Source organism: Alternaria metachromatica (assembly GCF_023757995.1).
Source record: "Alternaria metachromatica strain BMP 0045 chromosome Unknown scaffold_17, whole genome shotgun sequence".
In the NCBI taxonomy this organism is placed as follows: Eukaryota; Fungi; Ascomycota; class Dothideomycetes; order Pleosporales; family Pleosporaceae; genus Alternaria; species Alternaria metachromatica.
This window is the reverse complement of record NW_026055508.1, coordinates 200,212-222,052: the sequence shown is the minus strand read 5'-3', so window position 1 is coordinate 222,052 and position 21,841 is coordinate 200,212. Positions and strand designations below refer to the sequence as shown.

Genomic DNA, 21,841 nt, shown 5'->3' with positions numbered 1-21,841 from the left:
GAGGACTGGGTGGTGCCCGAAGATGTGAGACGGAGCACTTTGAGGACTACATGGGTTTTGGAGAGGCACTTTTGTGACATTTTCGTGCCTTGAAGGCTCCAGGATGTACTTCAGCGTGAATGCTAGGTTATGATGTAACTCCATCTGGCACTAGAATCTTAGCAATGGTCATGCTCGCGAGTATTTAACTCTGCTAACTTTCTGCTTCCTTGCTCCTTCAACCTTATACCACAGTTTAAAATTACTAAAGGGTAAGGATTCCAACATCATGGCTGCTGAGACCCAGAAACAAATACATTCACGACTCATGTGTCGGAAAGAACAACTCAAAACCGTGCACGACAAAGCCATGTCCTGATAGCATTCGAGCTGCTCTCCAAATAATCCGCGCGCAAAAGCCATGACTAGAAGCGCACCTCTTGTACTTCAATGATCATACGCGATCGTGTTCCGTGTCTCAAAGAACATGTTATCCAAGATGTGTTGTTGCTCTTCCGTCACTACCGTTTTTACGATCCATGTCTTCTCACTGAGTATATAAAGTACTTCCATGGCCCTTTCCGAGCTGTCATTCTGCATTAGAAAACACATCTGATACCCCAAAACTTCAAAGAGTACGTGTGATGATCTTTTTCGAGAGTCCAAAAATCTACTACGTCTCACGCATGTCTTGCCCGCCACCAGCACCCCTCAAAAGTCGCCAAATGAGATCACATGTCTGTTCAATAGCAAAACTTCGTTCGTAATCGGGCCCCAAAGTCAACCTCCGCTGCTATGATGTTTGTTCATGGTCTAGGCAAAGACGACTAGCGTCCGGCCATCATATAAAGAGATGTTCATCTTGCTTCCTTCCGTCTTCCACAGACACACAAAACGTGCGCTTTTCCAAAACATGGTAACATCCGAGCCATGTCGTCCTGGAGTCGACGTACTAAAACAGCCATTTTCCCCGCACATGTTCTCCGAGAGAACTAGCTATAGCATAATCTTTTGCCGCGTAGAAGGTATGAAACGACTGTTACATGTGTTCGGCTCGACTAGAACAGCTGTTATTGTCATATCTCAAAAAAGCGTCTTCTTTGGTAACATGCGGAGTAGCGAGGCAATGCTTTGTAGACTGTTGCGAAATGAGAAAGTACAAAAAAACGAGAGTGTACCGTATGATGGTCTGGATGAAGAAGGACAGCAGCTTTTCTAAAAGCCATTGGCGAATACGACATGTTTCTCCGTCTTCCCCTCTCTGGCACGTGGATATAAAAGCCACCTAAGTTCATTTCCCATCTCTCTCATTCTCATTCTCATTTTGTAACCTAAAATTAGCTGTTCAACACCAAAAGACATCATACGTATCTTCGATGGTGGGAGTCCGCCTCCAAAATCCCGAAGACAACAATTCGATGTTCCTCGGTCTCTGTGTGCGGGAAGAGGGAGATTGACCGAGCGATCGGAATGTCGTCACCAAATGTCTGTCGATGTTCAGAAGATGTTTTAAATGTACTTAGAGTGTTCATGATGTGCGAGGGCATGCGTGCGTTAAAGACTAACGTTGCGGCTATGCGATGTCACGCAAGAACATGATGGCTGGTGCCTAGGTAGACATCAGAGCAGAGACAGCCTGGACTCGTCAAGTGATATGATGCTTAGCAAAATCGACTCCCAATCCCGCGCAGTTGTAACGCAGTCTGTGCCGCATTGCGAGCAGGGATTAAGGCGCTGCATACCCCGCAGCCAGCACCAAGTCACAACAACGACAACAACGACGACTACGATAAGCAGGCCACACTTTGTGAGTAGGTAAACACCCGATGGAAATTGGTTGTTAAACAGCGTACTGATTCCTTGACTTCGCGCAGACCTAAACGCCGCAGTAGGACCGGCTCTTTGATTGTCGAACATGGCTTCTCAGGAGCTTGATCAGCCCGATACTACATCCATCTCAGAATTAGATGATTCTAGCATCTACACACCTACCGAAACCACCGAAAATGTTACCTCAGACCCTGTGAAAGATCACGCCTCGACGAGTTGGGTGCCTTCCGATGGATCTACCGTCATCATTCGCTCCGTCTCATGCGGCAATGTGCTTACATTGCTCGATGGGAACATCGTACTAGCCCCGCCTAGCGGTCGTGGATCCATCCTGTGGGAGTGTGTAGAAAGTTCGGGCTGGTTCGGATTCCGAAGCTGCGTCTCAGGCAAGTTCATATGCCATGGTCGGGATGCGAGGCTGAAGTGCACGGCGGAGCAGCATCATAGTCTGAGATACTTTACTATTACTCCAGTACCAAAAGGGGGCTACATTATGCAAATGCCGGACTGGTGGACTCTTCGTCCTATAGTGATCAATGCCCAGAACGGGGTGCAAAAACTGGGGAGGACTGGAAACAAGCTGTCTGAAGGAATTGTATGGAACTTTTTGGAGAGTGGGGCCGGGAACGCTGAATATCAAGACTCATAAGTAGGTCAGTCTCTCATCATAATCAAGGCAAAGCCTTTTCGGCCGCCCCCTAACATTGTACCAAAACGTGTGATGTCACAGAACTAGAATTATGATGTGTCACTTGGAAGGCGCGCGTTCCTGACACTTCCTCGACGATGCGATCCAGGCGTTGCGCTAAAGCTTCACGCGTCGTTCATGAATGGTAATAGTGTATGGGCACGGACGTGTCGCGGACCGCTATCTGCAGTCTGCAGCCACAGGCGCGGTACCAAATAGAGGGTAGCACGACGCGTTGACCGGGTTTGTTGGACTCCACCTCGAAATTACATGTCCAACGCGCAAGCGGTGCGGGGAAAACGTCGCATTCCCATGGGAGAGCGCTGAGGCCCGAAGACAGGAAAATCAGTAGGAAAAAGAAGGCGTGTAGACGAACGACATCCCCAGAAGACATATCGATGCAGGCATGCGCTAGCTGCAGCGCCTTATGTAGATCAATCCAAGCGAGAGGTTGGGTCCGGTACATCCGCCCTGCTACGGCTACTGGATATATACAAAATGCGCGTTTGTTACCCGTCGAATAGGGCAGAGGGTGTCGCGGAAAGGGCTGCACTGTTTGCGGCTGCTGCGATGATCGAGAAGTGGTCAAGGGCTTACCGGTAGGCAGCCTTGTAAGCCACCAGGGCACCGGAGCGCTTTGGCTGGCTGTCAGAAATGAAGATGGTAGCCTAGCCTAGTGACAACGACGCGTTGATAACGATGAGGCTGGGGGTTGTGCGACTGTAGTGAGTGGGTGAGTAGTAAGTGCAAGTGCTGTCGCGAGAATATCGCGACACCAAATGCGATCATCGTATGTGATTACGAGTAGGTGGGGTGGAGATGTTGGAAGTTGGTCTTTGAGCAGGCGCGTTGATGAGCGGTGATGGATCCGGCTAGCGTGCAGAGGCCACATCTCTGTCAAAGGAAGTCGCGACCGGTTCATCGCACCGCGCACGACCGGCATCAAAAATACATCGGACACGGTGAATCGCCTTCGCAGTAAGAGAAGGCAGTCTGTTTGCACCTGCGTTACTCTGGCCGGCGCCGTTGATGTTGCAAAAATTTCCCTCTGCTCCCTGAAACGGGACGCACGGGCCAGGCCACTAGCCCGTTCCTGGTGGTGATCCAGCCTACTTAATGACCTGTTCATTCTCTTAGATAGGCCCGCAGCCCACCTTCTCCGACGCGCTCCCGGCACCGCATCGAGTTACCACCCCGTCACGTGACTCACTTCCACAACTCTGACTACACAGCCCAAACACTTCTGTGCCGTGCCCAGTGCTTCCATGGCTACGCCTGCGGGCGCCTAGTAATTTCTAATTCTTCTGGTTGCGCTCCACCTGCGAGCCCGACTGTCAAAAGTGCAGCGCGAAGATGAGGTTTGTCGCATATCGCATCGATGCATGCATGACGCGCTAACGCTTTGGTAGTGCCACCAGATTGGATCGTCTCGTAACGTGAGTATACCCGGCGCATGTCCTGCATGTCTTTCACTGCTTGATCAAACTACGTTGCAATCTTCTGCGACAGCTTAATCACGCTTGAACAGCCTTGCTTCTTTTGTCTCTGTTGACTCTCGCTAACCCCGCCAAGGCTCCTCGAGACTGGCAGCACAGCATTAATCCGAAACACAGCAGCCGACCAGCTAGCGGACGTCCAAAAACAACATCCCGATGAGCTTTTCAATCTTCTTACCCGAGTCATACCCTATTTGCGATCAAAAAGCTGGGAAACTAGAGTTGCCGCTGCCAAGGCGATAGGTGGCATCGCTGCCAATGCCGACAAGTTCGACCCCAACGCCGATGACCAGGATGAGTCCGTCAAGCCGGAAGCCCAACCAGAGTCTAATGGCGATGTCAAATCGGAAGACAGCAATGGCGCACTGGTCAAGAAAGAAGAGAACGGCGATAGCACCCTCCCACCACTCGCCGATGGACTCGATCTTGCTACACTGGACCTGCCTTCTATCCTCAAATTTGGCAAGGTCTTAGCTTCTCTCGGCACCAAGGAGCATGACTACAAGCTCGCAGCCATGGACCCTGCTGAACGACTGGAGTACCAAAAGAGCACTCTACTCAAGCGACTTGGCTTTGAAGGCGCATGGGTTGAGGACCTTACACCACCCCAGGAGATGATGCCACAAACTCCCGCACCAAAGACTCCCGGCATGCACCGTATCGACACCAACGTCTCGCGGTCAGAGAGCATGCACCATGGTAGTTCACCTACTGCAGGCACACCTGATGGGAAAGGACTCAGCAAACGTCAGCAGAATGCCTTGAGGCGCAAGAACAAGAGACAGGCCGCTGGAGGTGCTAGCAAAGTCCAAGTTGTCGACTTCAATTCAACCGCAAGGAAAGACTCACAAGCTGACCTCATCGAGACCCCCGTTCGCCCACATCCTACTGCCCTAAAGTTTGAGAAGTCGGAGAACGGAGACGAGGACGAACCCATGAACGACTACTTCTCACTTGACCGCAACGGCGGAGACGACGATGCGAAGTTTGTGAAGGAGTTTAGGGGCGCGCCGGTAGCAGAGAAGTCGTCTTTCCAAACAGAGGCCGAAGAACAAGGGCTAGAATGGCCGTTCGAGCGTGTCTGTGCGTATCTCGCCGTCGAACTTTTCGATTACACCTGGGAGGTACGCCATGGTGCTGCCATGGGCCTACGAGAAATTCTCCGTATTCACGGCGGTGGTGCTGGCAGGCGGAAGGGACTCAGCCGGGCGGAGAACGATCGGCTGAATCAGCGATGGCTGAACGATCTGGCATGTCGCATGGTCTGCATCTTCATGCTCGATCGCTTTGCAGATTTCACCGGCGATAATGCTATTGCGCCCATACGAGAGACGGCCGGACAAGCGCTTGGGTCTTTGCTCCAATACATGTCTCGCGACAACGTCCTCGCAACATTTCAGGTTCTCAACCGCCTTATCATCAACCATAACCTTCCTCTCGACACCAATCCTCTGAGCGCACCCTGGGCCCTGTGTCAAGGTGGCATGATCGGACTACGGTACCTTGTTGCTGTACGAAACGACCTACTCCTCGAGGACGGCACATTACTGGATGGAGTTCTCGCCGCAGTCATCAGCGGTCTGAGTAACTCCGATGACGATGTCCGAGCCATCAGTGCCGCCACCCTTATTCCCGTGGCGAAGGAATTCATCGAGATGCGTCCAAAATCACTCGAGCACCTGATGAACGTGGTCTGGTCTTGTCTTTCCAGTTTACAGGACGACCTGAGTGCCAGTACTGGTTTTATCATGGACCTTCTGGCCAAGCTTTGTGGCTTTCCTCAAGTTTTGGAAGCGATGCAAGCCAACGCACGGCAAGATCCGACCCAATCATTCCACGAATTGGTGCCACGACTCTTCCCCTTCTTACGACATACCATCACCAGTGTCCGTGCGGCAGTGCTGCGTGCGCTGATTACTTTCCTCAACATCCAAAGCGAAGGCTCGGACGGCTGGGTAGATAGCAGGGCATTGCAACTCATATTCCAGAACATCCTGCTTGAACGCAACGAAGGTGTCTTGAAACTCTCCCTCCAGCTTTGGAATGCTATCGTCGCAGCCTTGGGTAGCCAACTGGCGCCTCTTATGGAACCCATATTAGATGCCGTCATTCCTCTCACGCTCACACCTATTGGAGTATCGCGTCACCCGATATCGTTGAACAAGTCACTACTCATCAAACCCTCTGGACAAGCCATGGGCCCGCCACCCGACTCTGAGCCGAGCCGTAAGTCGTCTCCACCAGATGGCAGTGAGCCAGCTCAGAAGAGAAGAAAGAAGTCGCGTATTGGAAAGGACGAAACGTCAACACCTACTCCAGCCTCACAGTCTCATAACGTCGACGGACACATGATCACTGGTGATCTCGAACTCATAGGCGCGGACGTCATGATCCGTTCCAGGACTTCTGCAGCACAAGCTCTCGGCAAAGCGATGGGAGCCTGGCCTGAAGAGTCGAGGCTCGAGACCTTCAGATCTAGGCTGCTGGCCCCATTGTCCTCTCAGAACTCGTCAACCCAACTGACGGCTGCAATCATCATTGAGGAGTTTGGAAAGAACCTGGCAACTAAAGATGCCTTGGCTGAGTCCTTCGTCCAGGCCCTGCTGCCTATGGTTGAAGGCGAGAGGCCTGCCGCCTACGAGGATCTTGTGCCCAAGCTGCAGATTGTTCGGACTCAATGCCACTCTTTGTTGAGCATCTTCCACGACGCCCATGTCCAAAGCCTGCCACAGATCGCTGCCCTTGTCCAGGGCATGCCGAATGCGAACCACTATGCATTTGGCGTCGCAGATGCCGAGAAGCTGATCAACGTGCAGTTCGAGAAACTAAAGAAGGCCATGACGCCGTCCGCCCGCATGGTCGCAGGAGCAAATCTGGACACAGCACGCAAGGAAGTAGAGACGAGCATCCAAGAAGCCAAGGACATCAAGGAAGAACGCGATGTTCGCATCAAGGCCGCTGCAGCCGGTGCACTTGTCGCGCTCAACTCGCCGCCGAAGAAGCCATCACCCCCGATTAAGGCGATGATGGACAGCGTCAAGAAAGAAGAGAACGTTGAGCTACAGAGACGTTCGGCAGCTGCAGTCGCTGGCTACATTGTGTTCCTCGTCAACGCTAAGAGATCTGGTGTGGTCAACAAGGTTGTTGGCAATTTGGTCAAATTCTACTGCATGGAGACAGCCGAAACACCAGAGTTCGCTGGACAGTCACACATCGAAACAGGCATTCTTACGCTCAAGAAAGATGAAGATGTGCGCGATCACCCAGACGCTGCTCGCTTCGCAGAAGAGTCGCGGGCCGCCAGGATCACCAAGCGTGGTGCGCGAGAGGGTCTTGAGAAAGTTGTCGAGAGCTTCGGCGCTGAGATTTTCGAGAAGGTGCCTATCCTGAAGGATTTGATTGAACGGCCCATCAAGGACGCCTTTACCGAGGCCACACTTCCCGCGCAAATCTTCAACGAGGACGGCGTCTTTGGCCAGGAAGTTGTTGATGCCCTATCAACTCTACGTGCTCTGGCCGGCAGTTTCCACCCAAGCGTCAGAGGCTTCGTCAAGGACCTGCTTCCACTTATTGCCAAGGCTCTCCAAAGCAAATTGTACGTCTTGCGGTACGCAGCGGCCAAATGCTTCGCCACTGTCTGCAGCGTCATGTCTGTCGAAGGTATTACCATGCTTGTCGAGAGCGTGCTACCAACCATCAGCGACGGTGGAAATGTGTACGCCCGCCAGGGAGCCATCGAGTGCATCTATCATCTCATCCATGTTATGGAAGACGCAATCCTACCATATGTCATCTTCCTCATCACCCCGGTTCTTGGTCGTATGAGCGACTCTGACAACGACGTCCGACTACTGGCCACGACCAGCTTTGCGACACTTGTAAAGCTTGTACCACTTGAGTCTGGAATTCCAGATCCGCCAGGCCTTCCGGACACTCTCCTCAAGGGCCGAGACCGAGAGCGCAAGTTCGTCGCCCAGATGCTGGATGCGAAGAAAGTGGAGCCTTTCGAGATTCCTGTCGGTATCAAGGCGACGCTCCGTTCATACCAACAAGAGGGTGTTAATTGGCTGGCGTTCCTCAACCGGTACAACCTTCACGGTATTCTCTGCGACGATATGGGTCTTGGTAAAACGCTACAAACGCTATGCATGGTGGCAAGTGATCATCATATGCGCGCAGATGAGTTCGCCAAATCCGGCGATCCCAACTTCCGACGTCTACCATCTCTCATTGTATGCCCGCCAACGCTGTCTGGTCATTGGCAGCAAGAGATTCGCCAGTATGCACCCTTCCTTAGCTGCGTAGCCTATGTTGGCTCGCCACCTATCCGCGGTCAGCACAGGAATCAGCTCGATAAGGTGGATATCGTCATTACTTCGTACGATATCTGCAGGAACGACGCCGACATTCTCAAGCCCATCACCTGGAACTACTGCGTACTGGACGAGGGTCACTTGATCAAGAACTCAAAATCCAAGACCAGCCAGGCTGTCAAGCAATTCCAGTCGAATCACCGCCTCATCCTCTCCGGTACACCTATTCAAAACAACGTGCTCGAGCTATGGTCGCTCTTCGACTTCCTTATGCCCGGTTTCCTTGGTACAGAGAAGGTCTTCCAGGAACGTTTCGCGAAGCCTATCGCTGCCTCCCGGTTCGCCAAGAGCTCGTCGAAGGAGCAAGAACGGGGTGCGCTGGCGATCGAAGCTCTACACAAGCAGGTGCTTCCGTTCCTCCTTCGCCGTCTCAAGGAAGAGGTGCTGGATGACCTGCCGCCTAAGATCCTGCAAAACTACTACTGCGATCTATCTGAGTTGCAACGCAACCTTTTCGACGACTTCACCAAGCGCCAAGGCAAGGAGATTCAATCTAAGGCCGGTAATGCCGACCGCGAGAGCAAGCAACATATCTTTCAAGCTCTTCAGTACATGAAGAAGCTGTGCAACTCACCTTCGCTCGTCGTCAAGGGTCCCACCAACAAGGCATACGAACCGACTCAGCAATATCTCAAGAAGCACAACACTACGATCGACGACATCGCACATGCACCCAAGCTCGGCGCTCTCAAGGATCTGCTTGTAGACTGTGGTATCGGCGCATCCGACGTGGTTAGCGACAAGTCTGCCGCCGCTAATGGCGACCTACCGGAAGCTGTCTCACAACATCGTGCCCTCGTCTTCTGTCAAATGAAGGAGATGCTCGACATGGTTCAGCACAACGTTCTCGAAAAGTTGCTTCCGTCTGTGCAGTTCATGCGTCTCGATGGTGGTGTCGAAGCTACCAAGCGTCAAGAGATTGTCAACAAGTTCAACACCGATCCTTCATACGATGTCTTGCTCCTGACAACCAGTGTCGGTGGTCTAGGTCTCAACTTGACTGGTGCCGATACCGTCATCTTTGTTGAGCACGACTGGAACCCGCAGAAGGACATCCAAGCCATGGACCGCGCGCATCGTATCGGCCAGAAGAAGGTCGTCAACGTTTACCGAATCGTCACGCGCGGTACCTTGGAAGAGAAGATCTTGAAGTAAGTATTCGAAACTCCCGCACTTGAATCCTGTCACTAACAAATGCTTTCAGTCTCCAAAGATTCAAGATCGATATCGCTTCCACCGTCGTCAATCAACAAAACGCGGGTCTCCAGTCCATGCAAACAGACCAGATTCTCGATCTCTTCAACGTCTCGGCCGATTCGAACGATCCTGCCGCACTACCAGCACCGCCCAGCAACGCCAAAGACGATCGCACAGGCATAGACGAGAACGACGCCGTCGACGCCACCGGTGCGCTGAGAGAGAAGGGCAAGAAGGGCTTCTTGGACGAACTAGGCGATCTCTGGGACGAGAAGCAGTATGAGGAAGAGTTCGATCTCGACGGCTTCCTCGGTAAGATGAAGGCTTAAGCCATGCCCGGTGGTTTTGAGTCCCTTCCACACTACAACTACCTTGCGCTTGCCTACCAGGCCAAGATTCATCATCTTTGGGCGGATTAACAGGCGTACACTGGCGTTTCTTCTTTCCACTACGGGGGCATGACATGACATGCATATGGTATCAATGTCTCCATTGATCGATCGGGTTGGTATGATGTTTTTGTGCATTCTCACAGGCTAGGTACTATGGAAATGTGTGTATTAGCATGGCGTTGGATGAGGGCTTTTTGTCTTTTTTTGTTTGTTTTTGTATCCTTTGCTCCGATTGTTGAGGGAGCGGGGAAAGTGGTTCGTGTATGTCTAGCCTGTGTGAGTAGAGTATGGTGTATGCTGAGAGAACTGTTATGATTGGTTTGTTACTTTGCATGCTGTGAGGGTGAAAGTGGTGAAGTGATGGAGGCTACTCGTCAGCACGACGTCAACGCTTGTGAGATGGCGCAGGATAACATAGCATTTTATGCGTGCACTACCACTTCCGAGTATGCACAGATTCGCCATTGAGGATCATGTTACGCTGAGAATTGTACTCTCGGATTGTCTGGCATTCCATCGTTCTCACTCACTTCTGCCCGATCATCACATAGGTCAACACCACAAGAGCGCATTCTAAGGGCTTCATGAATTCGTCATATTTGGCTACTACCCCATCTACAGTCCATTTCACCCATCAACGCGCTTGGAAAGGAGGATTGAATAAAGCTCTTAAATGCGCTAACAGCAAAAAGATAGTCGCGTCGTCTATAGTCGTTGCATATTTATCGTAGCATAGTAAAGATAGAAGGGTTTAGGTTGTAGCGCTAATCGTAGGTGTGCGTAAGTTAAAGTGCGTAAGAGATTTACATAGGAAAGAAAGTGTGCATGTAAATGATGCTGCGAGGGCGCTACTTTGTAATTGCGAGGTTGAGGCTGTTAGGGGTGTGTGGAAGATTATTGGGAGAAAGATACAAGGGGGAGAAGAGCTGTAGAGAGAGATGGATAGATGCAGTAGTAGTGACCTGCCAATGATGTAATCTTTGAGCGGCTACCGATCCGACAGTCTTGATCACTGTCACTACTCATTTGGAAGCCATCCCTCTCTCCACACCCACTCCGGCATAGGTTCTTCCCATCTCACCACACTGCCAACTCCCGGAGGGACAAATCCACCCACATGCCCATCTCTTGTCGGCAAGGCGACGAAAGCACCTTCCCTTAGCAACGGCTTCTGGCCTTGGCTTATCGGCACGTACCCCGCGAGTTGGATATTGACGCCGAAGTCGTAGCACTTGGAGCGGAAACCCCGACCCATAATATTGAAGGCCGTCACAAAGTCCATCTCGCACCACTGATGACGTGTGTAATGGACTTCTGATATCTCGGCTATTGCCTGGCGATCCCAGATGCGTACGAACTCGATGGTGGGGTTGCTGAGTGTATGGCGGGACAGACGCTTGATGTGGTGGTAGAGGAGTTGTATCGAGGCCGTGGTGATGAAGGTGCGTATCGTGCGTTTTTCAGCATCGCTCAACCCGTAGTTCGGCAAAGAGGGTACAATTTTATTTATGCTGCCGGGTAAGAATACGTCCGTGTCCACAAGATATTTTTCGGGCAAGTCTGAGAAATCCCAATCCGCAGTGGTTTTGCGAGCTTCGGCGAGGTCTTGGAGGAACTTGGATGTTCTGCTCTCGTAGTCGACAAGAGTTTCCGGGGCAGCGTGTTGGCCAACTGGAACGAGATCGAGTCTTGAGCGGAGGTGATCAAAGTCGCGTGCCGCAGCTCTTACAATCGGTGCTAGGGACTTGGCGTGGGTGTAGCGATCAATGCTGCCTGCAACCTTGGGCGATGCCTCAAGGATGAAATTTCGGATCGTCCTGTGGACGAGCGGCGCTGCCTCTTTGTAAATTTCCTTGCAGACTCGAAGAATAGAAGTGTTAGTGCTGCGGTGAATGAGCGTGAAAGATGGCTGGTGTCGAAGACGCCAGTAGTCACCGGGGTGAGGCTCGATTGTCGTATTAATGATGATCCGAGGAAGATTTTCGTACACCATGAACCTGACCTCCTTGGGTAGGTCAAGGAAGCGGAAGGGCTCATCAGGCATTCGTGGATGTGTCGTGTTGCGTGGAGGCTGAGGTTGCGGCTGGTATGAGAGAAGGAAATGCAGGTGCTTAGCATTTTTTTTTCTCTGAATGGAAGCTGCCTTGGGTATCACTGGGAAATGCAGGTGCAAAGGGTTTTGTATTGTATTCAGGTGCAAGATTCATCGCGGAATGAAGCCGTACGGTTTGAACCACGGTTCCATGGTCGCATGTAATGTGATGCTTGTCCAGTCATTGGTGTTGGTTGTAACCTTGGTCGCTGATTTCATGGTTCCACACTTTACGGTAGCGCATCGTCTTCTGAATGTACATCTTACTCTTACCTCATTGAGTGCAGCACGTGTATCACGACATCTGACCGCGTATCTTTTGAACAAACTCGCATCCCACCTTATCCATACCTGCTCACAAGTCCTGTTCAGCTTTTGACTCAACTGAGACAACAGACTGGGCAACCATGTCGCATGGGGAGGATTGTTACAGGCGCTCGGGCGACGTGATTATCAACCGCTGGGAATCGGTGGCTTCGGAAACGGACTGGGGTTCACCATGGCTTCCTTTGCTCAGGTTCCGGGCGAAGCTCGCGAGGCTACATTGGCATATGGTCCGCAAGTATCTCCTCCGATATGTAACCAGGTAAGTAATCGCATCTCCAGTTCCATGCAGGTAGGGTGATGCGAATGAGTAGAGAAGTTAGGGCATGGGCCACGTCCCTCGGGTGAATATCCAGCACTGCCTTCGTCGTTTGGAATGGCAGCAGAGCAGCAGAGCTTCTGGCATAAGCTGAGCTGGAGCTGTATCCACAGGTGAAAATCCTAAGCATGATAGAGGTCCGGTGGCATATTCCAGTGGCGGTGTGACGGGTGCAGGAGGTCCTTCGAGAGGCCGTAAAATGGTCAACATAGGCCGGGGTCTCCATGCAGCCGAGGGTGACACTTCCACGATCCGGGCAGGCACGGCTGGCAGTGGCTATGGAAGCCATTCCGTCCGGGAAGAACAGTCGCTTTGGAGAAGAACGATGCAACGCAGGAAAGTTTACGCAGGAAGAACAGAACTGTGTACTACGAGATGTGCATCGGATGCTTCGCGACCAAGTCAAATGCCGACAGTTGGTCAGGCGTCCGTGTGGGTCACGAGCTCGTGCCAGAGACACCGTTGTGCACCAATCACAAACTGCTCACACGCAACTCCGTTCTCGATGTCGAATGATCTGACCGCCTTATCTCGCTACGACGAAGCCGCTCCATCACGAGCCTGATCAAGCCAGCTGTGCGCTTAGCATCTATATGATCGGCATTGATTATGTGGCAGCGGAGAAAGCGAATGGGAGGGTCTCCTGGCAGTTGTCGCCGAAGCCCACCGGAGCGTTTTCCGGCTGAATGCAGGTGTGCGGCACATGCAAATGAATGCGAGGCGGTCAACACACATCGTGGTCAAAACGAAAAACGCCATATTGCTGCTCCGGCCATGGAAGCTGAAGCGCGCAAAAAGAGTAATCCGACTAACAAACTATGGCAACGACTATGACGGAATCTGGAGATCGGATCGTGAAGTACCGCCGGCGTAAAGGCGCTGGACTTGAGGCCGAAATGAAGGTCGACTGCACAGGGCGTGGTGGAGACGAAAGGGGACAGCGCAGAAAGCAGCTAGACCGCATTGGTAAGCGACTAATGCTTAATCTCCACCCTCGGCAAAGTGGCGTGGCCAATGCCATTATCGATTCTGGAGCCACGGCGCCTCACACAAAGGACCGCTCGGTCGTGCAACACCGGCTCCGGCGCGAAAACAACACCAAGGGCAGGTGACGTCTTCCGTAAGCAAAAGACCGAATCTGTTGTTTGGTTCTCACAGGCTCGAGCGTGCGTGAACGGCGCAGTGAGATGTTTGCAAAACTAAACATGCGCTGACGCACCCTGCAGATTCTGCAACACTGACACCGTAAAGACACTATTTCAGGAAAATGATCTCCAGAGGCTTTGCTGAGAGGCCCAAGTGCCGGTGGAGAACCTCTGTTCAACGGGCAACACGATAAGGGCCGCCCCTGAAGATACCCTGACGAGATCGCCACCTAGAGGCTCAGCTCGCACAGAGCAGAGGCCGTGAGGACAAACGTGCCTCGCGATGTTCTCGAAATGGAAATGCTGCGTTCCGCCGCCGATAGCGCGTAATTAGAACAACAGCCGCCGGCCTGGGAATAGCGGCCTGTGTGCAGCAAGACGACAACAACACAGTCTGGACTGAACGACCAACACAGGCCGTTCATTTCTGCAACACGAGAAGCCACCGCGAGCCTCCACAGCCAACCTGCCGATCTGGTCTTAGCACCAGGCACGCACCGCCTGCGAGTGGCCAGCGGGGCGGCAGGCCAGCTTGGTTCCTGCATTAGCCCTGACATCCGCCAGACCACTTGCAGCGCCCAGATGCTTTGGCCCCTGTCGCCCGTCCTGTCTCCCCCTTTCAGTGGCCACTTGTTTCCGGTCCGCGCTACCGTGCTGTAATCTCCTGACGGTATATATCCAGGCAGCGAGGTCGCCTTGCTGTTTTTTCCACTTCACAGCCAAACTTTCGAGCTTCAAGTCCTTTGACCTTCGGTCGTCCATTCGTTGTTACCAACTAATACTATCATTAATAATACACACTCGCCAACTCTCTCCCACCACCTCCACCACCAACCAACACTTCCAACTCTACCGTTTCAAGTTCTAATACCCAACAATCAACATGCGTTACTCCATCGCCATCGCTGCCTTCGCCGGCCTTGCCGCTGCCGTTCCCCAATACGGCGCCTACCCCGCCGCCCCGGCCAGCACCCCCGCTGCCCCGGCCTACCCTGCCTACCCTGCTCAGCCCGAGTCCAGCAAGCCCGCCTACCCTGAGGTCCCTGCTGAGAGCTCCAAGGCTCCTGAGTACCCAGCCTACCCCGCTGAGACTCCCTCCGCTCCTGCTCCTGAGTACCCCGCCTCCAAGACCCCCGAGGTCCCTGAGCACGAGTCCTCCGCTATGCCTACTCCTTCGGCCTCCAAGCCTGCTGAGTACCCCATGGAGACTCCTTCCAAGCCCGCTGAGGTTCCCTCCGTCTCCACCAAGACCCCCGAGGTTCCTGAGCACGCCACCTCTGAGGTTCCCTCTTACCCTGCCTCCTCCATGACCCCTGAGGTCCCCGAGGCCGAGACCACCTCTTGCCTCAGCTCCACCACCATCACCGTCACCGTCCCCTACCCCACCGGTACTCCCGTCGTTCCTGGTGCTGGCAAGCCCTCCGGCTACCCCATGGTTCCCGGTGCTGGCAAGCCTTCCGGCTCTGCTCCTTACCCATCTGCCCCTGCCGGCGGTGCTCCCTACCCCTCTGTCCCTGCTGGCACTGGTGCTCCCCCTGCTGCTGGCACTGGCTACCCCACCAAGACCGGTGGCTACGTCAAGCCCTCCACCCCCGCTGAGTTCACTGGTGCTGCCTCTGCTCTCAACGTCGGTGGCTTCGTTGCCGGTGTTGGTGCTTTCGCTGCTTTCTTCTTGTAAATGTCATAACCTTCAATTGAGCCTGTCTACGGGCAGGCTATGACTTTACACGATACATTGCATCGAGGATTGGTCTTCACTTCAGTAGATATCCTTGGTGTCGGAAAGGGTAATTGTAATTAGTCCGGGGATGGTGTGGTTGAATAAGAACTTGGAAAATACTCCTTCGTGCCTTATGATCGTGATGCTTCTATGCCCTCGTGTGAACTTGGTCCAATGCTCCATGCTGCCTCAATCCTCATCCACCTTCTCGCGATCGCTTTACGCATGATGTGGAACTTCTGCGGTACAGGAATGTTGAATCTATGCTGATGGAACCTGAATGCTGTGGCCTAACAACGGCTGTCGTGATCTGTTGTGGCATGCGACGAGTCGCACATGGCTACACAGCATCAGTCTATGCACGTCTTCTTTGCTTATGCCCCTGCGAACGTGCCTGCTTCTTTCAGTGCCACGAAGTCAAGGATAGAGCTGCATGCGATGCGATGACGCATGACCGCCGTAGCGCAAACTCCCGAGGTCGCATCCTCAAAACAACAAAACTGCACCCCACGTTCTCTTGCACATCAACTTCGACGACCACCTCATCACGGACGGTGATGACCCTGCATGGCGATAATTGTTGAAAGCGTAGCCTGGAAGCTATGTTTCGGCCGCGAACTATATTTCGATAGCCATGGTTGTTTCATCAGCCGTGCACCGTCGCCGCGCTGCGAACGCCACCCTCTACACTTTTCAAGCTTTGCGCTAGACCAACGCGAACCAGGGCCATCTAGCATAGTTCCTTCTACGGGTGCTCGGTTCGTTGGCGCACGTCTGGTATTTGGATGCAGGTGCTGCAACACGACCAGGGAAACACAACAAGCTAATTGCGGCATGCCGAATGCCTCCGACAAATGCCCTCGTTCAGCTTGAGCAGACTTGCCCAGCTCTCAAAAGGCACATTTCAATATTGAACTGCACAACAGACGACTCCAACAGTCTTGAGAGTGCTTAGTCAATACTCGCGTCAACGGGTAAAAGGTGGGGTTCCGGTATCCTTTGCTGCATGAAACGGCCAACCACCAATAGTACTCAAAAACACCGTCTAGACGTCTGACTTTACAGGAATGAGCGCAGGGTCACTATACTACCGCCCGAATACAGAGCTTACCCAGCTAGCCACGTCTCACCTGAGAACCTACCCAGTCCTGCCTGGCATTCCTGGCAAATCGTATGAATTGGAGGCGTCAGTGGGGTTGCCATTTTTGGAGGCAAGAGATATTTGCTTGTCAGCTTACTTTTAGATGATAGGTCCTTTGTTTCGAATGTGTAGGCGAGGATACGACTCGGTACGCGAACGGTGGACGATCGTTGCCAATGTGCGCGCCAGCCTGACGGACCTGAGCTGGAATAACGGTATGGAGAAAATGGGAAGTATAAAGTGAGAGAGTAAACTTCCTGAAGTGAACCACGCGTTCGCTTTGGTTTCTGAACCACTCATCCTACCTGATCGATTTATCAAAGCCATCAAATCGGACTCCCTCGCTTCATCATGAAGACCTTCACGCTTTTCTCGGCCTTCCTGGCCACGGCCATCGCTGCCCCAGCCACACTTGCGCCAAGTGATATCACACCACGCACATTGGGCGTCCTCAAGGGCCTTGCCAAATGTCCGGCAAACCCAGCTCAACCCGACGGGAAATTACCAAAGGGAAGCATATCGACCTCAGCCCTGGTGCCCATCAGCGCGAAGAACCCCGACAAGGCCTACCCAGCTACCGAATGGGCGACCGTCACCCCAAAAGACAAATGCACAATCTTCAACCTCGAGCTCGACTCCGACGCCACCCAAGGCAAAATCTGCAACCTCGTCTTCGACTTCCCCTCTCTCGTCCAAGCACCCGGTCTCTTTGTCTTTAAGGGACCCGGGCATTTCACGTTCACTGGTTATGCCATCAACGCTGGTGCAGAGCCTGGTGTTACTACGTACAACAAGCAACCGGCTCCAGGTCCTAGCCCACCGAACCCTCCGGCAGTCATAAAGCCAGGCAACAGCTATGTTGTCAACGGTGCGCCGTGTGGAATCCCGCCTGGTATCGGAAAGGTGACTGTTAGTGGAGCGCTGTGTTCGGAGGACACCACGTTGACGTTCAAACAAAGCGATTTGATCTGTCCATTGGGCTTTTACGTTGTGCTTACTGATGATCCTAACGCGGGAGGGTATGCGGCTCCTCACTAAATATTTGGTGTCGTTCAATGATCATAAGGAGCATTAATTCAGTAAATTAGCGTAAAGACTCCAATTCATGTTTGCAAATTCCAACTTTGACATTTTCTCGCGCTTTCGTGAAAAAAATGGGGCTACAAGTAGCGCTGTCGGGTTCGCTCTTTCCCTACCGTCATTCTGCATCGATGCAACGCCATTATCGTCCGATCAACATCGTTAATGCCGTTATGAGGAGTGTGAAGAGATATACTATCTTGAGTATCGCAGCGATATGGACACGCATCGACGTGCATCGGAAGTCTCCGACACCCGATCGCTCTTGCGTGTTTGCGACGTTGCGCGGGGAAGCGTACTAACCCTATCAATCTCTACAGCGTCAAGAACTCGAATTGCTTTGTATCGATCAACACAACCTTCCGTTTGGACATTTTCGATAAGAAATTTTACTTCATATATCAGTTTCGAGGTCATTTGCGCATCTTCCTCTCATGTCAAGCTCATCTAACTACCTAGAGGCCCAAGATGGAAGCGCACAACAACACAACAATTGAGCGTCTCAAGAACGCGACCTGGTACTTCTTCGATCTCGACGACACTCTCCACGAATTTCGCAAGGCATCTTCCGCCGCCGTAGACGCGACACTCCGCCTCATCCTACAAAACCACGCTCACCATGAACTTTCTTCCGGCGAGCCGCTCACAATCGCCGAGCTAAAAGCGGAATACCTCAAGATCCTCAAAACCGGCACATCTGCCGCATTCGTGGATGGCAAAACAAGCCACGAGTATCGCGCCGAGCGCTTTCAGGGTGTTATGAACGCTTTTGGTATCGATTGTACGGAGCAGCAGATGCAGGTATTGCTCGACACGTACGAAACTGCAATTATGCAGAATCTGCAACTCAAGGAAGGCGCTATATCACTTCTTCGGACACTTAAACATCAAGGAAAGAGCATAGCGATCATCACCGAAGGCCCTCAAGATTCACAAGAACGTACCGTTGGTGCTTTAGGCCTAGAGCCGTATTTCGACAGGCTGATCACTACGAATAAGCTTGGTGTGGCGAAGATTGACGGCCTTTTTGGCAGGGCGTTGGAGATGATTGATGTGAAGAGCAAGGAGGTGGTTATGGTGGGTGACAGCTGGGATAGGGATGTTGTTCCTGCGCTGGAAGCAGGGATCAAGTGTGTGTGGTTTGCTGAGAAAGATGAGGGAGGAGAGAGGATGGTTGCTTTGGGAGGGGAGGAGAAGAGAGTGATTTTAGTAAATTCGTTAGGTCGGCTACAAAGTATGATTCTAGAGGCTCAGGACTGATCGGATTAATCATCGATAAGCCTGCAGCATATGTTGCGCAGATGCAAAGCAGAGAAAGGGCATGTAATAAGTGCAAGAGCCCGCTCAATCATCCCCGATAACTTCCGTGGACCATTCCGGAATAATGTTTCCGTCCTCATCGATGGGATTCCCATCCTCGTCGACACGATCTCCGTCCTCGTCGACGAGGTTTCCATCCTTGTCGACGAAGTTTCCATCCTTGTCGATACGCTGTCCGTTCTCCGTGATGATATTCCCATTCTCATCAAGAACGTCTCCGTCTTCGTCCTCATCAATGGAGATGGAGATGGCTTCCTCAACTCTGAGAGAGCCATCTTTCGGGCGCTGAATGTGCTTCAATTTCTATACCTTTGGTCAGCCATGGTGAACCCCGAGGAAACGTGTCCGCATTGTGTTTTCGCAAGACCACCGAAAAGGGTTACTTACCTTGCTCCAAAATTTTCTGCTCGGTCTGAACAGCATACCACTGAAAGAGATGGCGTGGCCGCCAGGCTCCTACTAGCTGTTAGTAACGAGTTTTCCAGGAACATAAGAAGAGATCTACCTACATTCCACACTCTGTGCTCGTCAATGTCAGTCTGGACCTCGTGCGAACTGTTGACCCCAAGTTTGCCGATATTCGTCGCCCCGATTTCGGCTCCGGTGTCGATCTTACTGCCCGTCTTGTTCCACATGGCAATACTGCACTTCTCCGTGCTCCATGTGGCTGTGATGATCCAGACGCCGAACTGAATAATGTATGCGAGATAGTTATCCGTTAATTGCTTCATGTTGTCCGTAATCCAATCCTCAATGATCTTGCGCGCATCAATGTTAAACTTCTTGTGCACCACGTTTGGCGATACAACTACACCAGCGCCGGCTTTTGCAGTACTTCCCACTGCGAAATTGGCTCCAACGTCCACGGGTGCTTGGGCAGCGATTCCGGACACCTCAGCTTTGGCGCCGAAACCACTGCCTTCGTTCTTCTCGACAACCTTCTTGTCCCATGTGCATGTAGCAGGCTTGGTCAGAACGAGATCCTTCTTAGGGGCCTTGTACTCGTTGGGGTTGTGCTCCTTGAGTTCAGTAAGATCGGTAATGACTCGCCACCCTCCGTTTTCATCGAAGAAGCCGCAAGAGCCGGGATGGAAGATGTCGTTAGAGGGTGGTGTATACAAGTAGGTGCCTTCGGTGCACATGCTCATAATTTGGGCGTATGCTGTCTCCATTTTGCTGTCGTGTGTGCTTGAGAATATGAAGGGTCCTGGATGAAATGCAGGTAGAGTGACTGAAGTCTGGTCTTTCCACACCTGAGAGAAGCTCCCTATATAACGTCGCGCAAGTTGTTTACTACGAAGAAAAAGAAACAAACACTATGCGCTCAGAGCTGAGTCCCCATCTGCAGCTCGTCGAGCCATAGCCCTAGTACTCTGGAGTAGCCAGGTTGACCCCAACAGTAATCGCCGAACAGAGGATACAGCTGCGAAGTTTTGGGCAAATGACGGGCTGCGCAAAGGTGTTGCCAGTCAAGCACCAATGGACGGCTCCGCAGATCATGGAGCACAGCGAGGCTATCGAAGATCATTTCCTCACTCTTATGTTGATCGATAGGGCATAGCGAGAGTATCGACAATCGTTCCCACACCTTTATGTCGATTCATAGGGTGGCACAGTGAGGGTACAGAAAATCATCCCCACACATCTGTAGTGATCGCTGGGGCGGCCCGCGCGCCGTCGGTGGTTCCGAAGACACACAGCTTGTACGTAGCCCGCAGACCGGCGCTGTCATATACCGTCGCCCTAACACACAACGTGTGATGGACCTTTGAGCCCGTGAATTTGCGCTAGAGTATGAATGTAGTCAGTTGTTTGTGCTTCTAAAGGCGTTGCATTCGTCGCGAACATGCCCGTCAATTTCTCTAGTGGTTGAGGGTATCTGCGAATTTCGGTATGCCAACGCACATCCGAACTTCGATCATGATCGCACCTGCGTCATTGAAAGCTTATATTCTGGACTTCCGACCAGAGTGCTGGATGTGGAGATGGTCGAAGCTTCCTATGATGTTGTTGTGTCGTCAGAAAGCCGCCATATCTGGTGGATCTAAGCGAGGTGGGCCTGCTGCGATGGCATTCGTCGTGGGCTTCTGCGGGTTTGACTCGATCGAGTGGCCGCGAAGCCATCCAGCAGCCGCCATCACCGTGTCAGTGGACTCGTGTTCAGAGGGACGTCGCGCTATCGGCGTACTCGAGAACGCGTCGTTAGCGCACACGTCGCGAGAGCTGTCAGTGTCAGTGTGCTCCGTGCGCAATCTCGGCATTCGCTCCCGCGGTCCATGAGTCTTGCCGATGAAGCAAAGGACTAGCACGGCCTTAGCATCGATCACTTCTGCACAAGACAGCAAATCAACCACGATGAAGGTTTGGGACAATGGCAGATGTTATGATCGCGTCTCTGAACTCGCCCAACGTCACAGCTGACATGGCACCCGAATGTTTAACGTAGGCTCGGGACTGAGGAGGCGCTTCGCTGACCACCTGTAACGCGGCTTGGAGGGGTATAAAGTCACTGTTCGAATAAGAGCGGGATGACCCTATTGTGCGTACTGCAGCAATCGTATGGGAAGTATCTAAAGCTCAATGAACTAACCCATCGACTCCATACCTCCCTTTCAGTCTCGCCATCACACTCCATTCCGTCCATCCCGACTCACATACCACATTGCCTCATGCCCATCACACCTCACCGTCCCCCGCGCTGCCACCTTCCCATCATGCAAATGCGCAAACCGCTTGACCGCCTCA

At 52.5% G+C, this 21,841-nt stretch overlaps 6 protein-coding genes across 6 annotated transcripts; 4 read left to right on the top strand and 2 right to left on the bottom strand.

Annotated features, from left to right (window-relative positions):
- Nucleotides 1-3,850: 3,850 nt before the first annotated feature.
- J4E83_007082 (uncharacterized protein) lies at nt 3,851-9,892 on the top strand (the record flags this gene model as incomplete). Its single annotated transcript, XM_049333988.1, has 4 exons — nt 3,851-3,855; nt 3,907-3,933; nt 4,070-9,517; nt 9,571-9,892. 4 exons carry the CDS (start codon nt 3,851-3,853, stop codon nt 9,890-9,892), a joined length of 5,802 nt encoding a protein of 1,933 aa, XP_049186799.1.
- A 1,081-nt stretch (nt 9,893-10,973) lies between these two features.
- On the bottom strand, nt 10,974-11,999 carry J4E83_007081 (uncharacterized protein; the record flags this gene model as incomplete). Its single annotated transcript, XM_049333987.1, has 1 exon — nt 10,974-11,999. The coding sequence occupies one exon, from the start codon at nt 11,997-11,999 to the stop codon at nt 10,974-10,976; it is 1,026 nt and encodes a 341-aa protein (XP_049186798.1).
- Nucleotides 12,000-14,718: 2,719 nt separating this feature from the next.
- On the top strand, nt 14,719-15,513 carry J4E83_007080 (uncharacterized protein; the record flags this gene model as incomplete). Its single annotated transcript, XM_049333986.1, has 1 exon — nt 14,719-15,513. The coding sequence occupies one exon, from the start codon at nt 14,719-14,721 to the stop codon at nt 15,511-15,513; it is 795 nt and encodes a 264-aa protein (XP_049186797.1).
- A 1,534-nt stretch (nt 15,514-17,047) lies between these two features.
- J4E83_007079 (uncharacterized protein) lies at nt 17,048-17,734 on the top strand (the record flags this gene model as incomplete). Its single annotated transcript, XM_049333985.1, has 1 exon — nt 17,048-17,734. One exon carries the CDS (start codon nt 17,048-17,050, stop codon nt 17,732-17,734), a length of 687 nt encoding a protein of 228 aa, XP_049186796.1.
- Nucleotides 17,735-17,949: 215 nt separating this feature from the next.
- J4E83_007078 (uncharacterized protein) lies at nt 17,950-19,036 on the top strand (the record flags this gene model as incomplete). Its single annotated transcript, XM_049333984.1, has 2 exons — nt 17,950-17,958; nt 18,236-19,036. The coding sequence occupies 2 exons, from the start codon at nt 17,950-17,952 to the stop codon at nt 19,034-19,036; spliced, it is 810 nt and encodes a 269-aa protein (XP_049186795.1).
- Nucleotides 19,037-19,120: 84 nt separating this feature from the next.
- On the bottom strand, nt 19,121-20,268 carry J4E83_007077 (uncharacterized protein; the record flags this gene model as incomplete). The annotated part of the gene is made up of 3 exons (XM_049333983.1): nt 19,121-19,399; nt 19,484-19,552; nt 19,606-20,268. 3 exons carry the CDS (start codon nt 20,266-20,268, stop codon nt 19,121-19,123), a joined length of 1,011 nt encoding a protein of 336 aa, XP_049186794.1.
- Nucleotides 20,269-21,841: the final 1,573 nt, after the last annotated feature.